The sequence below is a fragment of the Uloborus diversus genome, chromosome 2 (assembly GCF_026930045.1).
Source record: "Uloborus diversus isolate 005 chromosome 2, Udiv.v.3.1, whole genome shotgun sequence".
Classification (NCBI taxonomy): domain Eukaryota; kingdom Metazoa; phylum Arthropoda; class Arachnida; order Araneae; family Uloboridae; genus Uloborus; species Uloborus diversus.
The window spans coordinates 121,238,239-121,263,365 of record NC_072732.1 but is presented as its reverse complement, the minus strand read 5'-3'; the positions used below and the strand labels follow the sequence as shown (position 1 = coordinate 121,263,365).

The 25,127-nt window shown below is 32.4% G+C and overlaps 1 protein-coding gene across 1 annotated transcript in view; it reads right to left on the bottom strand.

Moving 5' to 3' along the window:
• LOC129216514 (potassium voltage-gated channel subfamily H member 8-like) overlaps positions 1-574 on the bottom strand; it is a 105,328-nt gene extending 104,754 nt beyond the window's left edge. Inside the window, exon 1 of the mRNA XM_054850729.1 lies at positions 483-574. Within this exon, the coding sequence (XP_054706704.1) occupies positions 483-558 (76 nt within the window). The 5' untranslated portion in view covers positions 559-574. The remainder of the gene's footprint in view (positions 1-482) is intronic.
• Between the last annotated feature and the right edge of the window lie 24,553 nt (positions 575-25,127).

Here is a 25,127-nt window from a genome sequence, read left to right as displayed (position 1 = left end):
TATATATATGTGTGAAAAAATGTATTTCCATGATAAAGGTATGAGTTAAAGATGATACAATATAACTATGAATCTACTCATTATTTGGGTCTCTTTTATCATGAGTGTTACTCCATTCTCATGAAAGTTACCTGTTCAAAGTAACACCCACTTCAGGACACAAACTGCGTAGAAATTTTAAAATGTTAGTTGAGCAGTTCGGTAAAATCCATTTAAGCTGTGTTTAAGTAACAAATATTACTTCCTTCTTTATTGTACAAAAATAAAAAAGCCTTCAATGCCTCACTACATGTTTATGCAATGAGAAAAGAATAATTTTATCAACATTTAATTCAACAGAAAAAGTCAGGACAGCAAACTGTCAATCGTTTTGAAAATCACCCATATACTTCCATATCATCTTCTACAAATGTAAATATATATTTTTTCTTCAGATTTTAACTTTTATGTATGACGAACAACAAATAAAGATAGAAACTCACGCGTTCCATCGAACCGGGTGGCGATGGTGTCCAAGAACGTATTCTGGGGAGCTAACAGACCTTTCCTCGCCGGCATTGGTCGAGATGATAAAGTGCTGGGGCCTGTATTGTGCTATAGGCTGCGCCTGATCCGACTGTGCAGCATTCTTGGAGGAACTTCAGCCCCGTTTACACTTCACTCGGAGTGAATGGCTTCTTGGTATCAACAGGAACTTCTGCGGCAGAGTGACAGCTGTGATGTCACTCTTTCTTACATCACAGCCCATGTTCTCCTGGAAGAAAAAATAAACAAATGAAGCATTACGAAAAAGTTTATAAATCTAGTAAAGAGAGCAGCCTCCCCATTGCCCTACAGGGAAGTTGCCCCATTTACACAAAATCTACCAACCCAATTTTCGCAAAACTTGACATAAATAGCAGTCTGGTTCTTAAAGGGTTAAAGAAGATGCCAAATTTTGTGAATGGATCACTTGGAGATGTTGTAAATAAATAACTCCAACATAAATTTGCTCTTCATTATGCCTGAAACTGCAGTGCAAATAACAGAAAATTGATTAGTTACAACTGTTCTTGTAATCTAATATTAAATGTATACTATTGTGGGGTGAATTTCATGTAGAATGTCTGTTTTTAACCGCACCACTAATATTTTAATGCCATCATTGCATCTTTTGCCACGACAGTCATTTCGAATTTTTCCAGGGGGGGTGGAGGGAAGGGCAAAAAGTATGTACTTAATGTAAATTACACCAAAAAACAGCAAAATCCACACCCACTTACATGTAAACACATTGATATCGAAAAGTCAGGGGGGAGGGAATGGAGCCCCCCCCCCCCCCCCGCCCAGTCCCCCTAAATGACGGGCCTGTCTTTTACCACAAAACTAAAAAACTGGCAAAATAATGTATAGTTATCAGAAATGAAGTAAGAGTAATTAGCCAAAAATTCTAATTAACCTGGTTCACAGTTATCATGTCACTAGGGTAAGTTTGAAGCATGCGAGAAATTTGAAGTAACACAGATTTTTTTAATAAAAATATTGGAACTCTGAACCAAATAGTTTTCCCTACTCCCATTTTCAGTCCCATTGCTGCACAAAATTTCTATAAGTCATGTTGCAAAGAATCTTACAATGTAGAAATGTGAAGGACGAGAGATTTAACTAAGCATTCAAAAGTAGCAGGGAATTCAAAGTTGTTGAATTGTGCAATTAGCTTTATACAGCGTTGTCAACTTAGTTTGATATCAGAAAAATGAACACTGAAAAATCAAAACGTGCTTTAGAAATCCCTTTATTTTATATCTCTAAATACGAGCGAACGAATTTTAAATGCATCAATGTGTTGATTAGATCGACTGACTTAAGCTACTCATGATATTTTAATTCTAATTCTGAGTGATGTATTAATTTATCAGACATTTGTACGTTTAATTAATTAATTTATACAAATATTTGAACATTTTAAACCTTCAGTAATTTATTCTCTCCTTCAGTTAATTTAGAATTTCTGAAATTAAATGTATGTGACAATATTTGCAGTTCCCGTTTTGGCAACGGAAAGAAAATGCGACAGCTTTTCCAATCATCAACCGAACATATGTTTGCATATGAGTAGGAATATAAAGCGGGAATTAAGTTTAATCCGAAGAGTGTTTGTTGCATAATGACGTTTGTGAAACAAATGGGAAATGGAATCAAATATTTTCTTCTGTTTTGCCGTCAATTATTCGTGGCGATGTGTATCCAAGATTACCTTTTGAACATTATTCCACACAACAAAGATTTCCGTCTCGTACACAGTCGCAATGCTTCAGGTCGGTACTAGAAGCTCTCAGGTGCTCCAAATGTGAAATCGTTGCTTTGATGAATGAGGACATCAAGAGATTGTTGAGACGCTTTATTCAGCTCACATCGAATTGTTGATGAGTAATTTCCTGTTTTCCCCTATACTACACTATAGCCCCCCCCCCGTACCGACCAATGCACGTGGTTTAACTGGTTGGATTGAGCCCCTGAAGATAGCTCTGATTTTTTTTTTTTTTTTAAATCCTGTATAGGAGCCGAGCCACCTCTGATCCACCACCATCGGAGGTATTGATTAAAAGGGGAACTTGGAGGATTTTGTGACTACAAGTTTATTTAACGCGCCGTAGTCATCATCAGTGAACACAAAAGGCCTTCGACCGGCTAGAATTGAACCTGGGACCTATTCCTCACACATTGGTATTCAGGGATGCTAGCTTTTTCAGATCTGTGTTAGCGACTTTGGGAGCATAATCAGTCTGAACGGGCCGTAACCGAACTGAACCGGGTGCTAAAAATATTTTTCACAACAGTGAAAAGTTTGCATTCGTACAACTGGTAGCTATTCAAGAAATATGTTGGCAATGATATTTGATTTTTCCAGGAAATTATTGAATGCCGTTGTTACACGGAAATACTCAGTAACGTTTCGGATTTTTTTTTTTTTTTTAGTTAAATGATCCTCCAGTTCATTAGAATGGGAAAATCTGACAAAGCAAAATTTCTTTCACAATCTAAACTACAAAAAATGATGATCAAAAGATGAATTTTTAATGAGCTTGTAGAACAACACACTTTTGGATGATTTTGAATATTCTGTATATCTTGGCGTGCAGAAATGATTATGCGATGCGAAACCTCATATTTACGCATTGTTTGACATTTCCTACGTCACCATATTGAATTTTTTGGCATCCACCGTGCAATAAAATGTTCTCTGAATAAAGATATGAATAAATATTGGAATAGAAAGCACATAAATAAACGTAAGAGGTTTACTTCGTGAACTTTCGGGACGACTCTTTCGCAAGAAATATTAAAATTTTTATAGCAGTTCTTCGGCGTAATGTAGAAGATATGGAAGAGCTTAAAGAAATTCTCATCTCTTTATTGAGAAAATTTTTAAGTGGAAGATAGTTTATACTCAAGGGTCTCATTCAAATTGAGTGGTTTATGCGTTTTTTCTGCTTTCGTACGCAGAAATGGAATTAATATTCAACTTACAGCGGATGAAATAAATTTTGTTAGTTTAGCTTGAGAACATTTGAAAAAATATTTATTCTGGTCCAGAAGGGGAAAACGCCAGTCCTTTATTTTCAACATACAAATGTAAAAATTCCTCGACATGTATAAAAATGTTTAAAGTTATGTGAAATAATTAATCTATATTCATAACTAAGTAAATTATGAAACAAGCAAGTAAAGGATTATAGGTTTAATATTTTGATTATCAGTCAATTTGATTTTTACAAAAAATAGATATAACTAATGCGATTGCGATTTTTTTTTCAAAGTTCGCACGTTCAAAAAAAGTTTTTAAATTAAATTTTAGTTCCATAGTTTTTACAATTTTTAAAACTATTTGTCAAACATTAAAAATAGGCATTAGGGTAACAGACCCAGTTACAGACATGCTTAAGACATCGCTCTCCTGTTAACTCAATTTTCTCAGCCTTTTAATGTATTTAGACTTTTAAAACTATTTTTATGTCATGCAACTACATCTCATCTAAGGTTTGGCTTCTTCTGGATCCTCTGAATTAGTTAATTCTATTTTTATTTGCTCAATTTCAAAAAAAAAAAAAAAAAACTCTGACTCCCTCCCTCCCCCCCAGTAACAGACAGCGACAATTCTGATGATACCCCAGTAACAGATAGGATGAGGAAAGGATGAGTAATTTGACAGAATTTCCTTTTTCTCTTCAAAATGTGCAAAAGTAAGTTTTTAATCATAAACCTTATCAAATTCAAATGAATATAAAAGACCAGCAGATCTCGTCGTGGCTGTTCATAACCTTCCACCACTGCCTTGTAAATACCAACTGGCTCATAAAATTCACTCTGATAACACCAGATGGTTGCACCTTACTTATGGGTCACAGCAACATCAGTTGTACCCGTCTAAAATTATTATTACTTACATCCAAACTTACGACTGTTTGTTGCGGTTCACTTACCCTAAACTAATGTTCAAAACCTTTTCAAAACCCTCCCAAAGTCATCAAGGGAAAATATGCAACGTTTACTTCAAAGTTTCATGCAAAGATCCCGTCCAAAGCTCTCCTGCGTCAGTTTTGCCTCAAATTATGTGTTAGACTGAGGGTTCCCCGCCTTCTGCTCGTTGATGCTCACCAACCACACCAACACCCTACGGTTGCTTCGTAATCTTATTTGGTTTGCGATTATTCAAATCTTCTGTAAGGAAGAATCATATTAAACTACGCGTTACGATTGGAAGACAAATGAGAATTATGCTCTCCCTCCCGCAGAAAATATTATTCAAGTAAATGGCTCAGAAAATCTAGATGAAAATACGTATAAAAAAAACGTTTAAGGGGGGCCTGGACACATTTTGAGGAAAAATTTATTAAACAGTTTAGAGTTTTGAAATGCTTTCTGTTGAAGTTTTGAAAATCACCATCTATTAAATAAGCAAAATCGTAACAAATATTTAAAAAAAATATTTCAATTTATTTTTTTTTAAATGGGGTCGCTTCTAATTGTTGAAAGTCAAAATACTTTTGGTCAATTTCGAAATTTTTTTTCATAAATCTGTGAACACAATTACCTAAGCTTTAATTTTTATTCGGCAATTAAAAAAAATATTAAGTCAATAAAAATAAAAAATATTTGAAGGAAATTTTTGAATAATTCTAAGATACATTTTTGCAGAAAATCACTTTTTTTTTGAAGTAAACATTTTCTTTAAATTTTCTGAATAAGAATTCAAATAAACTGTTTAAATAACATATGCTCCAAGTTTCATTACTTTATCTTTATCTGTTCTGGACTCTTAAGAGTTTGAATGCTAAGAATCGGGGGAAAAACAGGGAGAAAAACGCGTTTAAAATTTTAAAGTAAAAAATAATATTAATTAAATGCAAGCAATAAAAATAATTATATCTTTAAGATTCAAACGGCATTATTAGCAAAAAAAAAAAAAACGGAATTATTTTTTAAATTATAAAAACGAATTGCAAAATTGGACGATTTTTGTGTCTCGGGACCCCTTAATAAAAACGCTCCGAAGAGTGCTCTGTAGAGCTAACTTATACCAAATTTCAGAGCTATTTGTGCTAAAGGACTCTTGAGCATAACGAAACTGGAGTATTGCACAATTAACACTAGAATTTCAGGAGGGGTCATTTTGACCCTAAGCAAACTTTTTTTGCTAACTGCTCTTCTGTATTTTTATAAAAAGATTAATCATTCCTTGACTTTTCCTAAACAATTGAGCTGTTTAATAATATAAAGCTTTCAAGAATATTATTTTTTTTTTAAACCCAAACTAAAGGCTCTAAATAAATACCTTTTTGCCGAGGAACAGGAAATATCCAACGTTGTTTATCAATGTTGTTTATAATGTTTGTTTATGTTATAAACAGATTGCAGAATACACGTGTTTTGGGGTTTCAAGGAACCCCTTTTTCAATTCAAAACTGTGAGCTTTTAGATGTAAAGACATCCAGTAAAAGCAAAGAAAATGGACAGTAGACAGCTTAAATATCATAATAAATATAATGTATAATATATTCCTTGAAATCCCGAAACACGTGTGATCTGTAATCTGTTTACTGTGCTAAACAACGTTGGATATTTCCTGTTATTTCCAAAGTAAAGGGTTACACTCAAAAGTGTAGTAGGTGTCGTTTTGACCCTTTTGAGAAAAAAAATGGAACGCAAATACATTTACTGATGTTGAGAAATAGTAGAACCTAAAAAAAGTTTCTTAGAATATAAGCATTGCAAGAATTTGAAGCATTTATAATGTTTTTGTACAAAAAAGAGAACATTAGTCGCTAGTTTCTGAAATGCAAATGAAACAGCGCTGGTTACTTTAAGGGTTTTTAATTCTTTTTTTTTTTTAATACTTCAATGTACATCCTTAAAATCTTTTCATAATTTGAATAAACTGCATTTATTCTAAATATGTTTATTTTTAACTAATTTTTGCAAATGTACAACATTATGTAGAGAACTATGCAGATTTATTCTCAGGGGTCAAAATGACCTCCCGGTATGTTTCTAGGTAAACGCATAGCACTATAATTCCGTTAATGTATGTTTTCAAATGTATGGTCTCCAGTAACATTTTGCTCTTTAGCTCCGAAATTGTATTAAGAACTTTCGCTAAAGTAGAAACTCTTATATTTCCAGTTCTAATTAACTGAGAATTGTAACAATCTTCATCTTGGATACAAAAAAGCTCTTTCGATTGACATAGAACATTAAGGGATGTGGGAAATATTTCTTCCTCGTAATACTTAATTTGTATAAAATTTTAACTTAAAAAGTTAATAATAAATAATTAATTTGAAAATTAGAAAAAAAAACGCTTTTAGATACAAACCCCTAGGTCCCGAAGTAATTTCGTACCCAATGGGGTTGTTTTCGAATTTTTAAAAGTTTTTTTTTTTTTTTTGAAAGAGCATGCTTAAAAACATTGGATCTGACCATTTTTTAAATATATTGATAAAGTTTCATATTTTTTATAAGTTACTTTAAATGGTACAATTTCACTTTTTACGTTTCTGCATATGACATCACAAGTAATGAAATGCCATTCACTTATGCCATTAGCGCAGAGCACAATATTTAATTCGCTTCTTCACTCACACGTACTGGCAACGATATGGTAGAAAGCAAGCGTAAGGGACAATATTTAATTCGCTACTGCTCTATCATAAGCTGGAAGCGCGGTAGACAGCAAACGTAAGCATTCAGCGAGCCAGTGGAGATGCGCCAAAGTACATCACTTGTAACGTCGTAAAAATTATGCCTTTTTTCAAAATCGGACGTTTAAAAAGAATAATTAAAAATAAAGCGTTGGGAAAATAAAAGTTTTTTTCTCGCTCTACGTTTTTTTTTTTTTGCTTATTCTATTACTTTCAGTGACTAAAAGTAGTACTTTTGACTGAAGGAAACAACCCGCATTTCAAGGCTGTCATGTACTTTAGGGTCTCCTGGCCAAGGAAACAACACAGACAAAATGTCTGAGATGGCATTTCGGATATCGATCAAATATTCAAGGTTTGATTTACTTATCTTTTTTTTTTTTTTGACACGCAACAATCGAAATAGGGGAAATCAGATAGTGTAATGCCGAGAGAGTTTGTTTCTGCGATTATCGGCAGAAAAAAGCTTGATTCTGAAGCATGATTATCTAAGACCCAATTGCTCAAAATAAAACTTGTAAAAAATTAATAAAGTGTGGTAGGTTGTCTCATTTGACACTGCACCATCCCATTTTCATTTAGTACTATTGATATAAAAAGCTCGAAAATTGACTGATATTTAAAATACATTTCCAGACATTTTAGTCCAAAATCAGGTGAATTTTATCAGTCCAGAATTGAAAATTCACGCATTTAATGGCAAAAAAAAAGTTAATGACGAGGATATTCACATAATTGGTTAAAAAAATAAACTGATTAAAATTTTATTTTTTTGAAAAATGAATGGAATTTTTTCCGGCCCCTATAATATTAAAGTTATTTTAATAAGGTAACATAAAACAAGCATTTCAAAGATGTAAGTAAATTTTTCATAGAGGCAACTTTAGTGCTGGTTTCAGATCTACTACTACAACCACTATTTTACTACGCGTTATTAGTTCTAGGAACATATGAGTCAGTGAGAAGCAGAGATGTAGTGGCAAAATTAAAGTTTTGGAGAAAACCAGTACAAATAACACTAGAACATCTGCTCTGTGTTGGAGCAAGATATAGTATTAATAGTCCTGGTTGGTGCCGCTGTACAGCATGGTTTAGAAACGAGCTGATGTGTGCATCACATGACTTCCTTTTGCACCAATTTAGTCTTATTTCCCCATTATTGGCAATTTTAATGTGATTCAGTAGTTAACTCTCTTAAGTATCATCAACAGTGGCCAAATTAAAAAAAGATTTAAAAAAAAGAAATCGCCAAATTTGTCCCTAAGTTGGCGACAAATCTTGACGACAAAAAGACTGGCGATGTATCGCCAAGTGTCCACCAAAGTATGTACTTGAGTTTGCATCGAAATTAACAATGATTTCCTACAAAAAAAAAAGTGTAAAAGACCCCATTAGAAACATCCGAATGCAACCAAAAAAGGAGGTGCACAACTAGACCCCACCAGGAGCCTAGCTGCCAAATTTCAACTATCTAGGACATACCGTTCTTGAGTTATGCGAGATACATACGCACATACATACGTTCTTATATGCAGACGTCACTAGGAAACTCGTTGTAATTACTCGGAAATCGTCAAAATGGATATTTCGGGCGTCTTTACGTTTTTAGGTATATATGCACGTGTGGTCGGGTCGAAAAAAAATTCAACATTCGCTAGGGGACGAGCAAAATGGAAATTAAGGTCGATTTTTGAGTGAAAATTTTTTGAGAATACAATACTTCCTTTTTTGTAAAAGGAAGTAAAAACAATCGATGAAAGCCTACCGAGGACGTTATCTTTAAACACGTTTTACTCAAAACTTGAAAATGTCCACTTACATCCCTTTGCTTCTCGCTACATCATATGTCATATTTTGCCAATAAGTTTATCCTACCGTTTCTTTCATAACCTTTGTAAATTCCACCGTGCTAGAAAAGGAGGGGGCGTTCAAGGGTCTCCCACGACTACGTAAAAAGGTTTGAAGAAGGATTTACGTAGAATCGGGAGAAAGTAAACAAGTTCGCAGAAAATCAAATAGTCCTAATCCCGGAGAAGTTGATAACGATTACGAAAATAAACTCTGGTTGGGGATTTTTGAAACTCCCTAAACTCATATTTTTGGAAACTAGATCAAAACTGTTGATGCTTTGTGAATTCTGTATGAATATGTGTTACGTGAACATCACTTTAATTATTTTCCAATTTTAATATGTACGGAGAATGTGGATATCAGAATTGCTGAAACAAAATAATATTTTATACTTAAATGTATTGATATTAGTTTTTATAAATAAAAAAAAATGTTCCTTTTCTTGAGACTCTTATAGAGCAGAATTTTGATCAATTGAAAACTCAATTCAGTGTGAACATAACTATAGCGGCTTTATTTTATTACTTCTGGACTTAACAATGATGCAGACCAATATTTTATGCATTACTAGTGCTACCCTCTCGACTTTGCCCGTTGTAGGGAGATAAAAGGTCATTTGGTTCATCTATATATTTACAAATAACGGATTATTTCTCACCAATGTGCTACGTTAATTTACTCGCTTATGTTATGGTAATTTGCTCGTCCGTGTTATGGTAATTTGCTCTGCCATGTTATGGTAATTTACTCGTTCAGGTTATGATAACTTCTTTGGTAAAATGTTCTTCAAATTGGAAAAGAAAAAAAACATAATCGAGTTTTCGAATAATCGCTTCGTGGTACACACCCCATGCTACAAACTAATTTAGTGCTAAATTTCATGAAAATCTGCAGAACGGTCTAAGCACTATGCGTGTCACAGAGATCCAGTAATCCAGATCTTCATCTTTATTATTAGTAAAGATAAATTAAAAAAATAAAAGTTATGGAATGTGAAATATTCCTTTAGTGCGATTCTTGCGACACCTACAACGTAGGAAGAAAATAGTTTTACAAATGTGGTTTTTAATGGACTGGACATATTTTCAATGGTTTAGCACTATGGTAATCTCTCCAAATATTAGCATCATCGACAATCTGACTAATTGGCCGATTGAGACTTATCCTTTTGACGCCAAATTTGGAGAAATATCCTAGTTATAATAATTTTTAGAACATCTTCAGTCATTCTCGATTTTTCGAGCAGCGTCTCACTTGGATCTCGCAAAAGCGTGACGAGTGAGCAAGTTTGAGACACATTTAGAAGGGCTTAGAGTCATTTTGTGTTCTGTAATACTTATTAACTGTGCTTAAGAAGCATTCGTTCTAAATAAAAAATGAAGCATTTTTGTGCCCTACTATTTTTCTCGGTGCATTGAAACGGCTATGTACAAGAATGCATTTAGAGTTCCTGATTCATAAAGACCATCTAGAACAGCATTTCTCATTATTTTTTGAACCACGAACCGGCAAGAGCTTTTGGACCATTCCAAGGAAAAGATAATTTCGTCCTCCTCTCCCGTGACGCTATATATATTTTATAAAAAACAATAATTTGTAAGGATGATGAACAAAATTTTGTTGCTTAAGAAATCACAAACGCAAGTGTGACTTCTGAAGCAAAAACTTTCTTCAAAAATTATTTCTTTTTTACGAAATATAGGAACCCTCACGTGCGGGACAAAATGACCATTTTCAATGAAATGGGCATATAAATATTTTTTTCAATGGTTTAAATAATTATTTCTAAACCAATGAGATATGTTTTCTTTACGTTGGAACCGTAGCTTTCAAAATCTACAATTTGTTTCGTAATTGATGTATTAATAGAGCAGAAATATTAGCTTATTCATAAGCAAGTTGCCAGAGATTGACTTTGAATGACCCGCACGTGACGCATGTGAATAAATTTTATTTTAAATAACAAAATTGTTTAATAAAAATATAATTGTGTCAAGATTATCTTTGTATCAAATGAAAAGATTTAAAAAATTGCTTACCCCTGCTTCATTAAAATGTTAAGAGATATGACGAAAGGTAATGAAATTTAAGCGTATTTTTATCCCGCGAGTGACAGGGGAATGGCCCTTTGGTTAAAAATTCGCGGACCGATTCTTTTTTTATTTACTTTTTTACTTGTCTTAATCTTTTTTTTTTTTTTGCAAAAAAGAAAAAAAAGGATACTTTGCATTTGCTTCACCGAAAAAAAAAAAAATACATATGAATAATTACAAAACAGATGACATACAATACAGATACAATATATATGAATACAATACATATGAATAATTACATACCATTTTTTCTTTTTACAAGAAAAAAAAATTCCCCTCGGGAACCGTTCAACTGTTGTGAAAAAATTTCTGAAAACCTGAGTTTTTTGTTCTCTCTTTTCTTTCAAAATCCTTATCTATATATAATAACGAATTATCAAGTAACGCTCCTGACGTCGCCAGCAATTAAACTCGCGCCAGTAGTTTCCGCTGAAAAAAGGCGCGAAAAAAACGGCTAATTCCGACATTTTCCTGTTGTTAGTATTGAATCCACCAATCTATTTCATCAAATATCTCGAAAACTCATTTCTACCGATACTGCCGTTTGCCTGCACGCGGCAGATATAATATTTAAATGTTAAGTATAAGATAAGTATTTATTGTAATAATTATACATAAATAATAAACGTTGCTGAAAAACCCTAGAATCTTACGAAAATAAATCACAAAACTCACTTAAAAGATATCGTATACTATATTATTTTTATTATGAAGTTTTCGTTTCTTTTCTTTTTTCTTTTTTGACGTGGAAGAGCAAAATTCTCTTTGGACTCGTCACATTAACTTCGATTTCGTAACGAATTTCGTAACTTCGATTTAACGATTCCCGATTTAACAATTTCCTCAATTTAAGGATACATTTCACTCATCCGGATTTAACTGCACTAAATGCGTATGCTCCTCGATTTAACGATATTCTCTATTTAACGATAACTTTTCCCAGTCCCCTGACAATCGTTATATCGGAGTTATACTGCATTATACTTTTGGAAATTTGCTTTTGCGTTGTTTAATTTAAAAAATCCTATAAGAGAAGGCTTCCTGGAGAATTCATAATCTTTGTAAGATTTTCGGGAAATATTGTTTTTCTTAATTTGTTATCATTCGTACCTCATCATTTACGAGTCAGCAGTTCTTAACAAGTGGAGTTACCTGAAGTATAACGCACCACAATGTTGTTGTTTCCAAAATCTTAAAAGTATTTTTTTCTGAAAGAGCATGCTTAAAAACGTAGGATCTGACCACTTTTTAAATAATTTGCTTAAGTTTAATACTTTTAAAAAATTACTATAATCGGTGCATTCTCATTGTTTACGCTTCGGCCGATGACATCACAAATGATGAAATGCCATTCGCTGTTGCCATTCACAGAGCAAAATGTTTAATTCGCATCTTTACTCACATGTATTGGCAACGATATGGTTGATAGCAAGCGTAAAGCGCAGTATTTAATTCGCTTCTTGATTATCATAACGTGGAATCGCGGTAGAAAGATGCGGAAAAGTGCATCATTTGTGACGTCATAAAGACCACGCCTTGTTTGAAAAATCGGACATTTTGAAAAATTAATTAAAAAATAACTGTTGGGAAAATAAAAGTATTTTCTGGGTCCATGTTTTTTTTTCCCTTATTCTATCAATTTCAGTGACTAAAAATAGTACTTTTGACTGAAGGCAGCAACCCCATTAAAAAGCTATTTCCCCAAAAAACGGACATTTTGTCCTGCACTTAGCAGTTAATATTTCAATTAAAAATTATAATTTAAAAAGGTAACGAACAAAAATGTTTTGCTGAAGAAATCTCAGCGTTTGTGATTTTTTTTTAACAAAAAAAGTTTCTTCACTACATTTTATATTATTATTTTTTAATGTCCATGGAATTGTTAGCAGTGATATATAAAGGCATAAAAAATCAAAAAAATTAATAAATAAATAAAATGAATGCTTAATGATATTTTCAAAAGGAGGGGGAAGTTTTAGTTAAACCACCTTTTACGTGAAAAGAAAATATGTCCCTGGAAACATAGTACCGTAACATTGTGTGTGTAATTGCGATTGTAAGCATAAAAATATGTCAATGCGGTTTTTCACATTTCTGAAGATTTCAATTGGTTAATAATGCTCCCAGTCTCGAACCCTAAATCATCATTTATTGCAAATACTACTGTCTTATTTTTCCGCCATTAAATCCCTTCTTCGCCCGCTATCTCTCTTCTGAGTGCGGTAAATTCTTGATTTACTTTTCTTGTTAATTTTCCACTGTTGTTGCCCAGACATTTCTGCAAGATTTAAGACTTTCTCCAGACTTATTATTTGCTAAGATACTAAAATGTTCAATGGACTCTCCTTCAATGAGCTTTCCTTTGCAAAGCAATAAATATTGCAGCCTTCAATTAGTAGTTGATGTTTTTAACGTCTCATTATTAAGGACTAAATCTTATCACCTAATTAAGAAAACCGTATTCTCAAACACTTTTGGTAAATCTTGTTGTGTGAAATAGGATTTTGTGTTGTTCAGACAGTTGATTTTACAGTCCTTTGCTTTCATCTGTGAAATGTATTTATTTATTTATTCAATAGAGTCCATTTAATAATGACAATTGAAAGCTTATAGTATTTAATTTTAGAATATTGATTTGAATTGATGATTTATCTTTATTATCTGAAAGTACTTTCTGCAATACCTTTTACATTAATTCTTTCTCCATGTAAGGAATAGTTTAATTTTTTGCTGTACTATTATTTCTACTTTCTATTGCTTGTTGATTTACTTTTCATGCTTATGCTCGATTAAGAATATCAATGTAATGTCTTTTTATTTTGCTCAAAATGAGGGGGAAAATGAAATGAAAAAAAAGGGGGGGGGCTTAAAAAGAATATAGCACTGAGACGGAAGATCTACTTTGCCGTGGGCAGGTATGTGGTAGTATCTACAAAACTGTTTTAGAGTTATTTGAAGACATGCATTTTTCATTTCCCGCTAAAATCAGTAAAACATCAAAACTTAAAGTTATTTTTATGTTTTGTTTTAAGTGGAAACCGAATAAACATGTTTTAACGATAAAACTGATGTATGGCAGATGACAAAACTGCATGATGAAAAAAAGAAAAAAAAAGAGAAGAAAAAGAACATTTTGTCGATTGTGCCGTTTACATGGTCAGTGCAGTATTACATCCCGAACAAAAGTCTCTAATAGAGACCAGACTCTGAGAGGTAAAATTCAGCAAGCACCCAATGGGAATATCATGAGTTTCCCACGGTTCGATAATATGTTGCCCAAAATCTTAAAACTTATTGGCACACAACATTTCACAATCACACAAGATGGGAGTAACAATTTTCTTTTAAACAATAGTTAGTGACACCAAGCAAGATGCCGTTTTAAGCTGCAATGTCCAATAAGTCCAGTTTGCTTCTCAATTCTTTTTATCCTCCTCTTTAAAATAAGCTGACTTTTTATGCGGTGGGGGGGGGGGGGAGGGGATTCAGAAAGAATGAAGGGATTTCATAAAGCTACTAATTTGGAAACACTGGACGAATAGCTCTCCGTGGTAGCTGGAATGAAAACACGAGTTTGAAATTTCAATTGGCTTCCTCTAGATGTCGCTACGTGTTATCGCATTGTTTCTCACTTTTTATCTATTATTTAATTAGTCAGAGTGTCGATAAGAAGAGGTGATTTTGCACTTTAGTACAAGACAACTGAGGTCACCAGACCTTAACCCATGTGTTTTTTTATGTGACGGTATGTGAAGGATTATGTGCTCCTCCCTCACCAGCTAATCTTGATGAACTGAAAAATTGAATCACTGCAGCTTCCGTGAGTGCGTGCATGTTACACGTAATATCATGAGTTTGTCTACAGGTGTGATATTGTTCAGGCATTATGAGGAGGAAGTCTTCAATGCAGTCCTTTTTGGACAGCAACCAGGGGGTAGACCAAATCAAAGCCCTAGATCGTAGCTTAAGGAACGACACGTCTGCCATCTTGGGGCTAAACGATGCTTTCATATACGTCTGAAAGGGTGAAGAAGCGTGTTTTGGTTCTTGAATGTTGGGTTTCTTGATTGTGAATTAACATGGAGTCAATAAGAAACCACAATTAAGAAGCAAAACACGCTACTTCACCAAAGCAGACATAGAAGAAAGCAGTGTTTAGTCCCAAAATGGCGGGCATGTCATTACTTAAGCTACAATTCAGGGCTTTAGACCAAATAAGAGACGGGTCGACTGAGTGGATACTGATTTTGATATCATTAAAATCAAAAGCTGGAGGTCAAAGGCAAAGAGGAGGACAGCCTGGAGGGATCTCCTAAAGAAGGCCAAGGGACCCAACGGGCTGTAGAGCCAATTATGATGATTATGATTGGGAGAAGGTCCCAAAGAGCTCCTTCAGAATGATAAAAATACGTAAAAAAATTTCAATTTTGTTATGTTTTTTCTCTTAGAAATATACTCATTTAAAACCCCCACCATTCTTTTTAATAAACCTATAGAATCGAGCTTGAAATTGAGAAATGTGTGTCTTTAAAACATAAAGGAAGGAAGGGATCAATGTAGCTACATTAAGCGAAAATAAAATACGCACCTTTCAGTGCTTTTCTTTTCCATGCAAACTTTTATCAAATGCGAAGAAAATGAGGCCAATGTTAACATCATCACCTTATCAGGTTAACCACGAAATGGAATTGTTAAACATCGGAGAAGCTATCAGTAAACAAACCCCACCTGTACAATACACATATTATTAACTAAATATTCCCACTGGAGTAAGTATTATGCTTTATGCTAAATATTTAGAGAAGGGCGTGGCGGTGAATTCATTTTAGCTTTCACATAAGTAAGAAAAAAAAATTCATGTGCTAAACGAACATCAGTTCGAATATAATGAAAATATCATGTTATAATTAAATGATTAAAATTAGGATTGTGAGCTTTTTTCCTTCAATTAATATTGTACTAATGCGGAAAAAACTTAACGACATAAATATCAAGAAAAAAAGAATTATGAATAAAAATAAATGTTTTTTTTGAAATAAATTTTCTTTATCAATAAAAGACATTTTAATGCCTTGTATTAATAACACTTATTTATTTTAGTGATATATATAGGATCACGTGTTACACTGAACATGATTTTGAAAACTTCAACTGCAAGAAATGTGTAACAGGTTGTCAACTACTACAGTTATTATGTTTTACGCACTTATTCCCGAAAAGTTTGTGAAAATGTTTTATGCATGATAGTAATTCGGAGGTTATATTACTTATTTTGTGAAGTTTCTTCGCAGCCAGCTACGGTACATAAAAAATAAAAGACATGTCTCAAAATCTCATTGAGCCAATTAGGTTATCAATGACTATATATTATAAACTGGATTTAAAACTAGATTTACTAACTAAACTTGATTGTTTCAAGAGGGTAATTCTATTTTAAAATGGTAAAGCACATCAAATTATATTATTGTTGGGTGATCATGTATGTGATTAACAGCCAAAGCACAAATACGAATACTCCTCTATTCTTTGATAACTTTAAATATAGCATGTTTAGAATTGAAAGCATTGTATTTAATTTAATTATGCATTTAATTTATTAGTGTATTATGAAATTGTTCCGCAAATTCTTATAAACGAACTTATCTAAAAATTAATAAACTGAATTTTGGGAAATCATGCCAATACAATATAAATTGCTGCATGTTTCAATATTTAATCGCCTTATGAGGCGCATTTTGCAAACAAACTGCTTAAATTACTAAGGAAATACGAATTATTTGAAATGGTTTTTGTTTCAGCATTGGAAGCTTTTAGTTTTTGCTGTTACTGTGCGAGATCTACTCACCTACGTAACATAATTGCATGGAACTAAACCTAAATTTTCAATCTTTTAAGATAGCTATTGCACTTACAAAGAATATTTTGTAAACTTTTATCATTATATGATGTTTTTGGTTACCTAAGTATTAAATTAATTTTTAAAACTGTGTTGCTAGTACATAATTTGCATCATGTTTTGAGAAGCATAACTTTAAGCAATCAAGCAATTTTGCTTTTAATAATTAAAAAAGAAAAATTGAAAATATTTTCATACAAATATAAGAAACTTCCAATTTTGCTTGAATCTGCAAAAGTCAGCTACTACTGCACATTTTGCTTTAATCCTACATTGTTAATCTTCTAAGATTAATGCCGATTAGGAATAGCTACGAAAGCCTCGATCAATAACATTATTTGCGATGTCTGGCGTGAAACTGTTTTTACTGCAACCATTCCAAAGACGTAAGAACAATGTTAGTCCATGTCAATATGTAGCCCGTTATCCCTGGATAAACTTCCCTCAATGCCTCCCCTTTCTCATCCAAGGGGTGATAACCCATGACGTCAACACTCGATGACGTCACATCACCATAGCAACACAAAGAGAGCCATTAGTGTTTGTTTCATGTCAGTGTCTTAACGAATTTCCGGGGCCCGGAAGTTTTCTGGGACAATTGATTCTTTATTTCTCCTGTCATGGGAAAACATTCTTGTGTGAAGTATTTGTCTTGAAATTATGATATGACATGTTAGATTGCTTCTGACATCAATGCTAAAGCGATGAAAAATTTGCCCGCTTTTCTACAATTATGCCCTTTAATTAATGGGGAAAGAAAAATTTCACTGATTCTTGCAACAAACGTTGGGATATGATTGAAAAAATTATAGTTTTGCGAAGTATATCTTATACTTGTTTATCTTATATTTTACTACTTTTTAGTTTCAACACTTGCACACATAACGTTATCTTTCAAATTCAAGGAATTCTTTCACAGTATGGAAATTATTTGAAGAAATGAAATTAAACTAATACTTTTATGTCAGTAGAATTATTACATTTTAAAATACAGTAGACCCTAAGATAAATAAATACCTTTGTGCTGAACAGTAAAGTAAGGAAAAACAACGTCAAAGAAGCACAAATTGCCAGTTACAGAAGACACGTGTTCCGACGTTACAGGGAACGCTTTTTTCAATGCAAAAAGTAATGAGCTTATGGATGAAAAGACATCCGACAAAAGCCAAGAGCAGATAAGCATGCAGCTTAAGATAAAAATAGCAGATTAGCCAAACACCCAATGAGAAAATTATAAACCGATAAGGAACCAATAGGAATGCAAGCAAAGGCCAAGAGCTTTCTCTGAGATACAGTAAACCGAGAAAGAAAGAATTCAATTGGACAAAGATTAAGCCAAAGCTTAAACAAAAAGAAAATGTCAATAACCGTGAAACCGCTAGAAAGGAAAAATTGAATGGAAAAAAACATCAGGAAATAAAATAACTGAAAAAAATATTCGGAAAAAGGAAAAAAATAAAGATAAAAAGAAGAAAAGAAGGGGGAAGGGGAAATGTCAACCATTGGGAAAAATATTTTTGAACAAGACAAAAAGGTAAAAATAAGCAAAGCAAGATAGATAAAAATGAATGGGAAAAAAAATATGCAAAATAGAAAAAAATGCATGGGGAAAGGACAGTATTAAGATATGGGAGCCAAATGTTAGAAAAATATAAAACTGCTTTAAGATCATTAACTACGTTAGAACTGTTCCTCAAAATATGGAAAGATCAACAAAAGTCAAGATCTGATGAATTGGGGCATTTTTGGATAATTTGATCAAAGTTAAAATCAAAAGAGTGATTCGAATCCCAACAATGTTGAGCAATACTAGACTTATTTAAATGTTTATTTAAATTGTTTTAACAATTAAATAAGTCTAGTATTGTTCAACATTGTTCATGATTTCTTAAATGGAATGTTTGAAAAAAAGTATGAACTCAAGTGTGCTCTTTATGTGACTGAAGTTACAAAACAATCCGCCATGTATTTATGTGGGTATTCGAAAATTTGTAGAACTTTGAAAATGTCTGGTGATTTTTTTTTTTTTTTGTTGATTTTATGTTTAAATTTTAGCTGATTTAATCATAAGCTAAACATTTTCAAACTGGTTAGAAAAATACAGTATCAAATTCTCTGCTAAAACGTAAACTCTGAGGAGGAAAGAAATAAATGTCAGTTGAATGACTAAAATGTTTTTAGCCATCAAAATGCTTTTCTCATTAAAACAACTTTATTAGAAATCATCAAGTGATGTTGATTTTCATATAGTTTTAGAACGTCTCACGCAACAAAATATTTTAATGTAGGGGAATGTGGGGCAAAGTGACATTGTTAAGATGACTGAGATTTTTCAAAATGAATAAATTGGAAGTTTGTTTTAAAAATGAAAGTACATAAAGAATGAACACTGTATTTTTGAGGTAAAACTTGAATTGAAGCATAATTTTTTTATTTTTGGCAGTAAAATTGTGCTTTAAAAAAGTTTTAAAATTTTCCAATTTTTTCATGGAGGCAAAGTGAAAAATGAAATATTTTTCAAATAAAATATTTTCTGTTCGATTGGGAAAAATATTTTTGAACAAAATAATGATCAAATAAAAGGATAATTTAATAAATGAAAATATAATGAAACAATAAACTAAGAAATAAATTTATTAATTGATACATAAGGAAAATGAATCAGTGAGTATAATAATGAATAAATAAGAAAATAAGTGAAATAATGAATTAATAAGTGAATTATTAAATGAAGGAATGTCAATAAATTAGTTAATAAATGAATACGTAAATGATTGAGTAACTGATTTAATGAGTAAACGAAATGAACTATTTCACTTTGTGATCGACGAATCTTTGAATCAGTGAGTAAAATAATGAATAAATAAGAAAATAAGCGAAATAATGAATTAATAAGTGAATTATTAAATGAAGGAATTTCAATACATTAGTTAATAAATGAATACGTAAATGATTGAGTAACTGATTGAATGAGTAAACAAAATGAACTATTTCACTTTGTGATCAATGAATCTTTGAATCAGTGAGTAAAATAATGAATAAATAAGAAAATAATTGAAATAATGAATTAATAAGTGAATTATTGAATGAAGGAATGTCAATGAATTAGTTAATAAATGAATACGGAAATGATTGAGTAACTGATTTAATGAGTAAATGAAATGAACTATTTCACTTGGCCCCATTCACTTGGCCTCGCATGCACTTAATTTGTGAAAAATATTAAAAATACAAATTAGCTAGATATGAACTAAATAAATACTGCGCCGAGTATTAAAAGTAGCCAGTTAATATTTAAAATGTTAATAACAAGAACTTAATCATTTGATAATATCAAAATAGTTTTTGACTTAAAACAAAATATTACAATTTGAGTATCCATTTTTGAAAACTGCTTGTATCATCATGGTAATTTTTTCTTGACTGTAATAGACTACATGTATTACTACACTGTTAAAATATTACTAGGTACGTGGCACTAAAAGCGGGGTAAATATTTCACCTTTTTACTTTGCCCCCACATTAGAACCAAATACTGTGTCGAACACTAAAAACATAAATCGACGTTCTGCAAACCCCGGGGAAAAATGCAGAAAAAAAAACTTTTTTTCTTGGTTATATGAAAAGCATACTAATTTCCTAAGCAACAATCACTTGTTGATTGAATTCCGATGGAAACAAAAATAAATCATTAAAGTGTTCTTCCACATTGTACCAAGAGGTTAAAGAATACTCTCTGGAAGATTGACTCTTCAATTCCTTCTCCTATGCAATGGCGGGGGTTGGGCAGTGAAATGGTGAAGCACCCCTTTTGTGCTCACGATCATGCTTTAATTGTGAAGTGACTAGGAAATATTCTTTCACTCTGTTCGAGAACAATTTTTGAATTGTGGAGGGATAGAAAGAAAAGTTAATTACGAGATTAGATTGAGGTTTGGTGCTTGCATGGCAAGTAACTGAAATGGAGTTTTCGAAAGCAAAGAATAATTCATAGGCTTTTTTAATTTATGGGATGATGAATAGATATGGGTTGAAATGGATTTTTAGTTTATGTACTTTTGATCCAATTTCAATCCAAAATAATGTAATTCTTCCGGAAATTTGATAAGAAAATGTGCACAGAGTTGAACAGCAAGACAGTTTAGTTAGTCTGCCCATGGATTATATGCAATTGATAAACTCCAGTTGAGAGGAGTCTGAATTAGGAGGAAAAATAAAAATTTGATGCGCGTGTTCTACTTATTTGAAAGTGATTTTGCGTAAGTAAGAGGTTAACTTGCTTTTGCAAAACCTAACAACCCTAAAAACTAATAGATGCGTTCATTTCCGCCTTCAAACCGGATGTTTGCCTTTCCATCTAATCGGTGGTCAGGACTGTACTGCAGTAAACAGTGATTGCATTGCAGTATTTGTTTTCTCATTGCAAATATGAGGTAGTGAGAAGCAATGGAATGCAAGTGGCAAAATTAAAAATTTGGAGAAAACCAGTACAAATGGTAGGTGAACCTCTTCTCCGGCTTGGGGCAAGAGATTGTACTAGTAGCCCTGGTATGTGTTTTAACGCGTTTTACTCGAAACTTAAAGCATCCCTTTGCTTCACACTACCTCGTATATTAAATAACAGTGATTTTTAAGGAAAACCCAAAAGGAAAAATGTGCACTGTTGTCTTACAAATAAATTCTTAGCGGTTTTACATTGAAATAAGTACTTCAATGACATAAACTGCTTAGGACATTTTAAAAATTAAACAGATTTCAAATTAGCTGTCATTGTAGGCCTCATATTTTTTGAAGCCCTAACTAGTCAAACTATTAATACCTAAATGAACAAAATACACCTTCGCAGAAAAAGCCTTGCATGGGACGGAAAGTTCAGAAAGTAACAATAAACTAAGAAAATAATAAGAAATTATCTATGTAGATTTAAATATCTTGATAAAAACTGAATCTATTTTACTTAAGACATACATTATTACAAGTCTTTCCACTTTTTAAACATATTTAAATTTATGATAAGTTTTTTACATGAAATATGTTTTATTTACAACGAAGGAAAACAAAGTTAAATATCTGTTTTGGCAGTGCGAGAAATGTTAAAGGGAAATGATGGAAAAAATAGCAAGGTTTGGAATTATCTGTCATGCTTGAGATTTCTAAAAAAAATATTTTCAAAAATAATTTCATATCTCCTCAATTAATATTAAAGCGTTAAAATACCTACTATTTGTAAAAATTGAATAGCCAATGATTCAAACAAAGGAATCAAATACAAAGCACCAACCCAACATTTGTCGACCCCCTTTTTGCTGAAAAGAGAGAGAGAAATCTTTATAAAAGCTTATGAAGTGTTAAAAGGAAAAATAGAGCGCCACAATATATTCCTCTTTCCTTTCCAATTTATCTGCTAATGAAATTACATTTTACCGTTGTTAAACCCTATGTTCTTTCATTATATGATTAAGGAAATGGGAAAAAAGGAAAATTATCTTTAAATTTGCAGTTTTAGAGCTTGAATACGTCACTTTGCGATGAGTACAAAAATCAACCAAAGAGGTAAAACATTTCAAGTTTGCTTGAACAAGGCGGATGTCTCATTAGGCAAGACTTATCCAACGTAAAGGGGTAGGTCTTGTTTTACCTCTTTCAGCCGCCATTATCCAGAGACTGCAGCGCCTCCTATAGATCATTTGACTTGCGAATAAAAGTAAAATTCTTTTTTTTTTTGAGCAATTATGATTGCTAACTGTTTTCATTTGACCGTCCTTGAGGTCCGGTTCCTTTTTTATGATGGATCAGTTCCTCTGCAGTGCTACCGGCACCGTCGACCGGCTCATGTAAGTGCTGATCCTCTGGTCTTAGGCCTCCACTAGCAGCACTGTCCACCGTAATCCTCTCCTCCTGGACGGTGGCGTCCATGTCCAACACACACACAATCCTCACACACACAATCCTCACACACACAATCCTCACACACACAATCCTCACACACACAATCCTCACACGCACAATCCTCACACACACACACAATCCTCACACACACACTCCTACATACACACGCGTCTACAAGCATATCCGATTACACGTCCTTACACACATACACACATGTAACCACCTGAGGAAGAGCAAGCTTGGGAAGAGAGGAGCTGCTTCTAGAAACAATATCCCCCAATGAGCTGGGTCCTGTCGCAACTCGTGATTTCGAAAAACATAATTTGAATTTCAAGTATCAGAATTCAAATTATCTCATTTTTTACATCTGTTTTCATAAGTGCATTAGTTTTCAACAAACATATTAGAATACGAATCTTATTTCAAAATATGTCTTGTCCCTAAAACAAAAAAAATAGCGGTCGTCATCGGCTAAAGGGTGACTATGTAAAAAATGACTATTCAAATTTATCTTTCAGTCGCTGCCTCAAAAAATAAACTAATGACTTTAAAGTGTGCAAAATGCATTTAATAATTGATATAAACTTTATCTTCCAAATCAAGATACAGAGTTTCTAAGTTAAGTTATTCAAATGATTGTTTTCAATAATGAATGTATTTAAGATTAAATACGTCAGTAATTTGTTATAGTCTTGTTTTTAAATATCGTTGAAAAAAGTGGCTACTATTTCAAAAAAGTGGCTACAAGTAAAATTGTTACTATCGCTGCTGGCGAATAAAAAAATTCACCAGTTTACCTTTCACTTGTTCAGTTACCATTTTTTAATAACCATAAAATCTATTGGTTGAAGATTTCACTGCTTTAATACACATCCCTATGACTATCTTAATTAATAGGCGAGCGTGACTTTTGGTAAGAAACAAGGGGAAAACAAAACTTATCTATAAACTAACACTTTATGCTTTTGATTGCTTTGTTAAAATTGATGCTTTCTTTCCTGCGCGTGACTAACGCTGTTTCTTAGAAATATTTCGAAGATTCGCAAATCTCATAAAAGGTCACCTTATACTTTTCGAATAAAAGGAGAGTTTTGGTGTTATGAACTGACAAAGTAAGGCAAAAAAAAAAAAAAAACTGGTGAAATTCACTTTGAATTACATAACAAATGATAAAGCTAAATCGAAAGAGTTTTTTATCTTCTTTGAAAATAAAGGATTCTGCAGCTCCTTAGTGTCTTTATTGATTTTCCCTTGCTACTTTTAATGCTAAGAAAATAGTGGAGATTTAGCTGTCCACAATAAAAAATGGTGGATAACTGGGGAACATTTGAAATATTTGTATTAAAATATGTGAAATTATCCCTTGTCTTATTTCCTACGCAATATCACATTGCACTCATTTAAAACAATCACACAAATATTTCTCCTTACCTACAGATTTTACAGAAACATAGTAAGAAAGATTTGTTTAAACGTCTCTATAGAAACAACCTCAAAAAAAGATAAGTATAAATTTGAAAATTTTATTTATTATGGGGCGTTTTATGAGGTGAGTAAATTGGGGCCATGATTAGGCTTACCTAAATGCTGCATTACGAAGTTTTCTTGGGTGACGGATTTTGGAGGTGACGATTGCTACTGTTTAATATTCTATATTTTGCAATTAAATGACGAAATAAAAACTTTCTCATTTTATATTACCTTAGGCAGTAGTTATAAATTTAAAAAGCCAATTTCTTTTACAATTTATCTTTCTAAATATAGTTCAAAGTGACAAGAATGGCAGAAGGAATAATGGTTGATAAATGTTGACATTATTCTTTTAATTAATATCGATAAAAATATTTTTTTTTGTAAATTAGTACCTTTAAACATGTACATTTACTTAATTGTATTCTTATTTCAAAACAGTATTAACACATTTTTGTTTAAATATCTTAATTTCTAATATGCCTTAATACTTTAAAGGTTATATATCTTAATTTATGCACTACCCCCATTTTCTCATATCATAGAGGAAAGTAAGAGTATCAAAACATGCTCTTTTAAATGTTCCTGAGAGAAAAAAGAATAACAAAATTAAACAGTTCTGATTGATGCTTAATCGTTATGAACCCAATGTATATAAAAAGCATCAAACGTTTCATTAAAATAGTTCAATTTTAGAGTTATTTCTAAAACCAGCTAAATTTTAATCCCACTTTAGTACTACTCGAA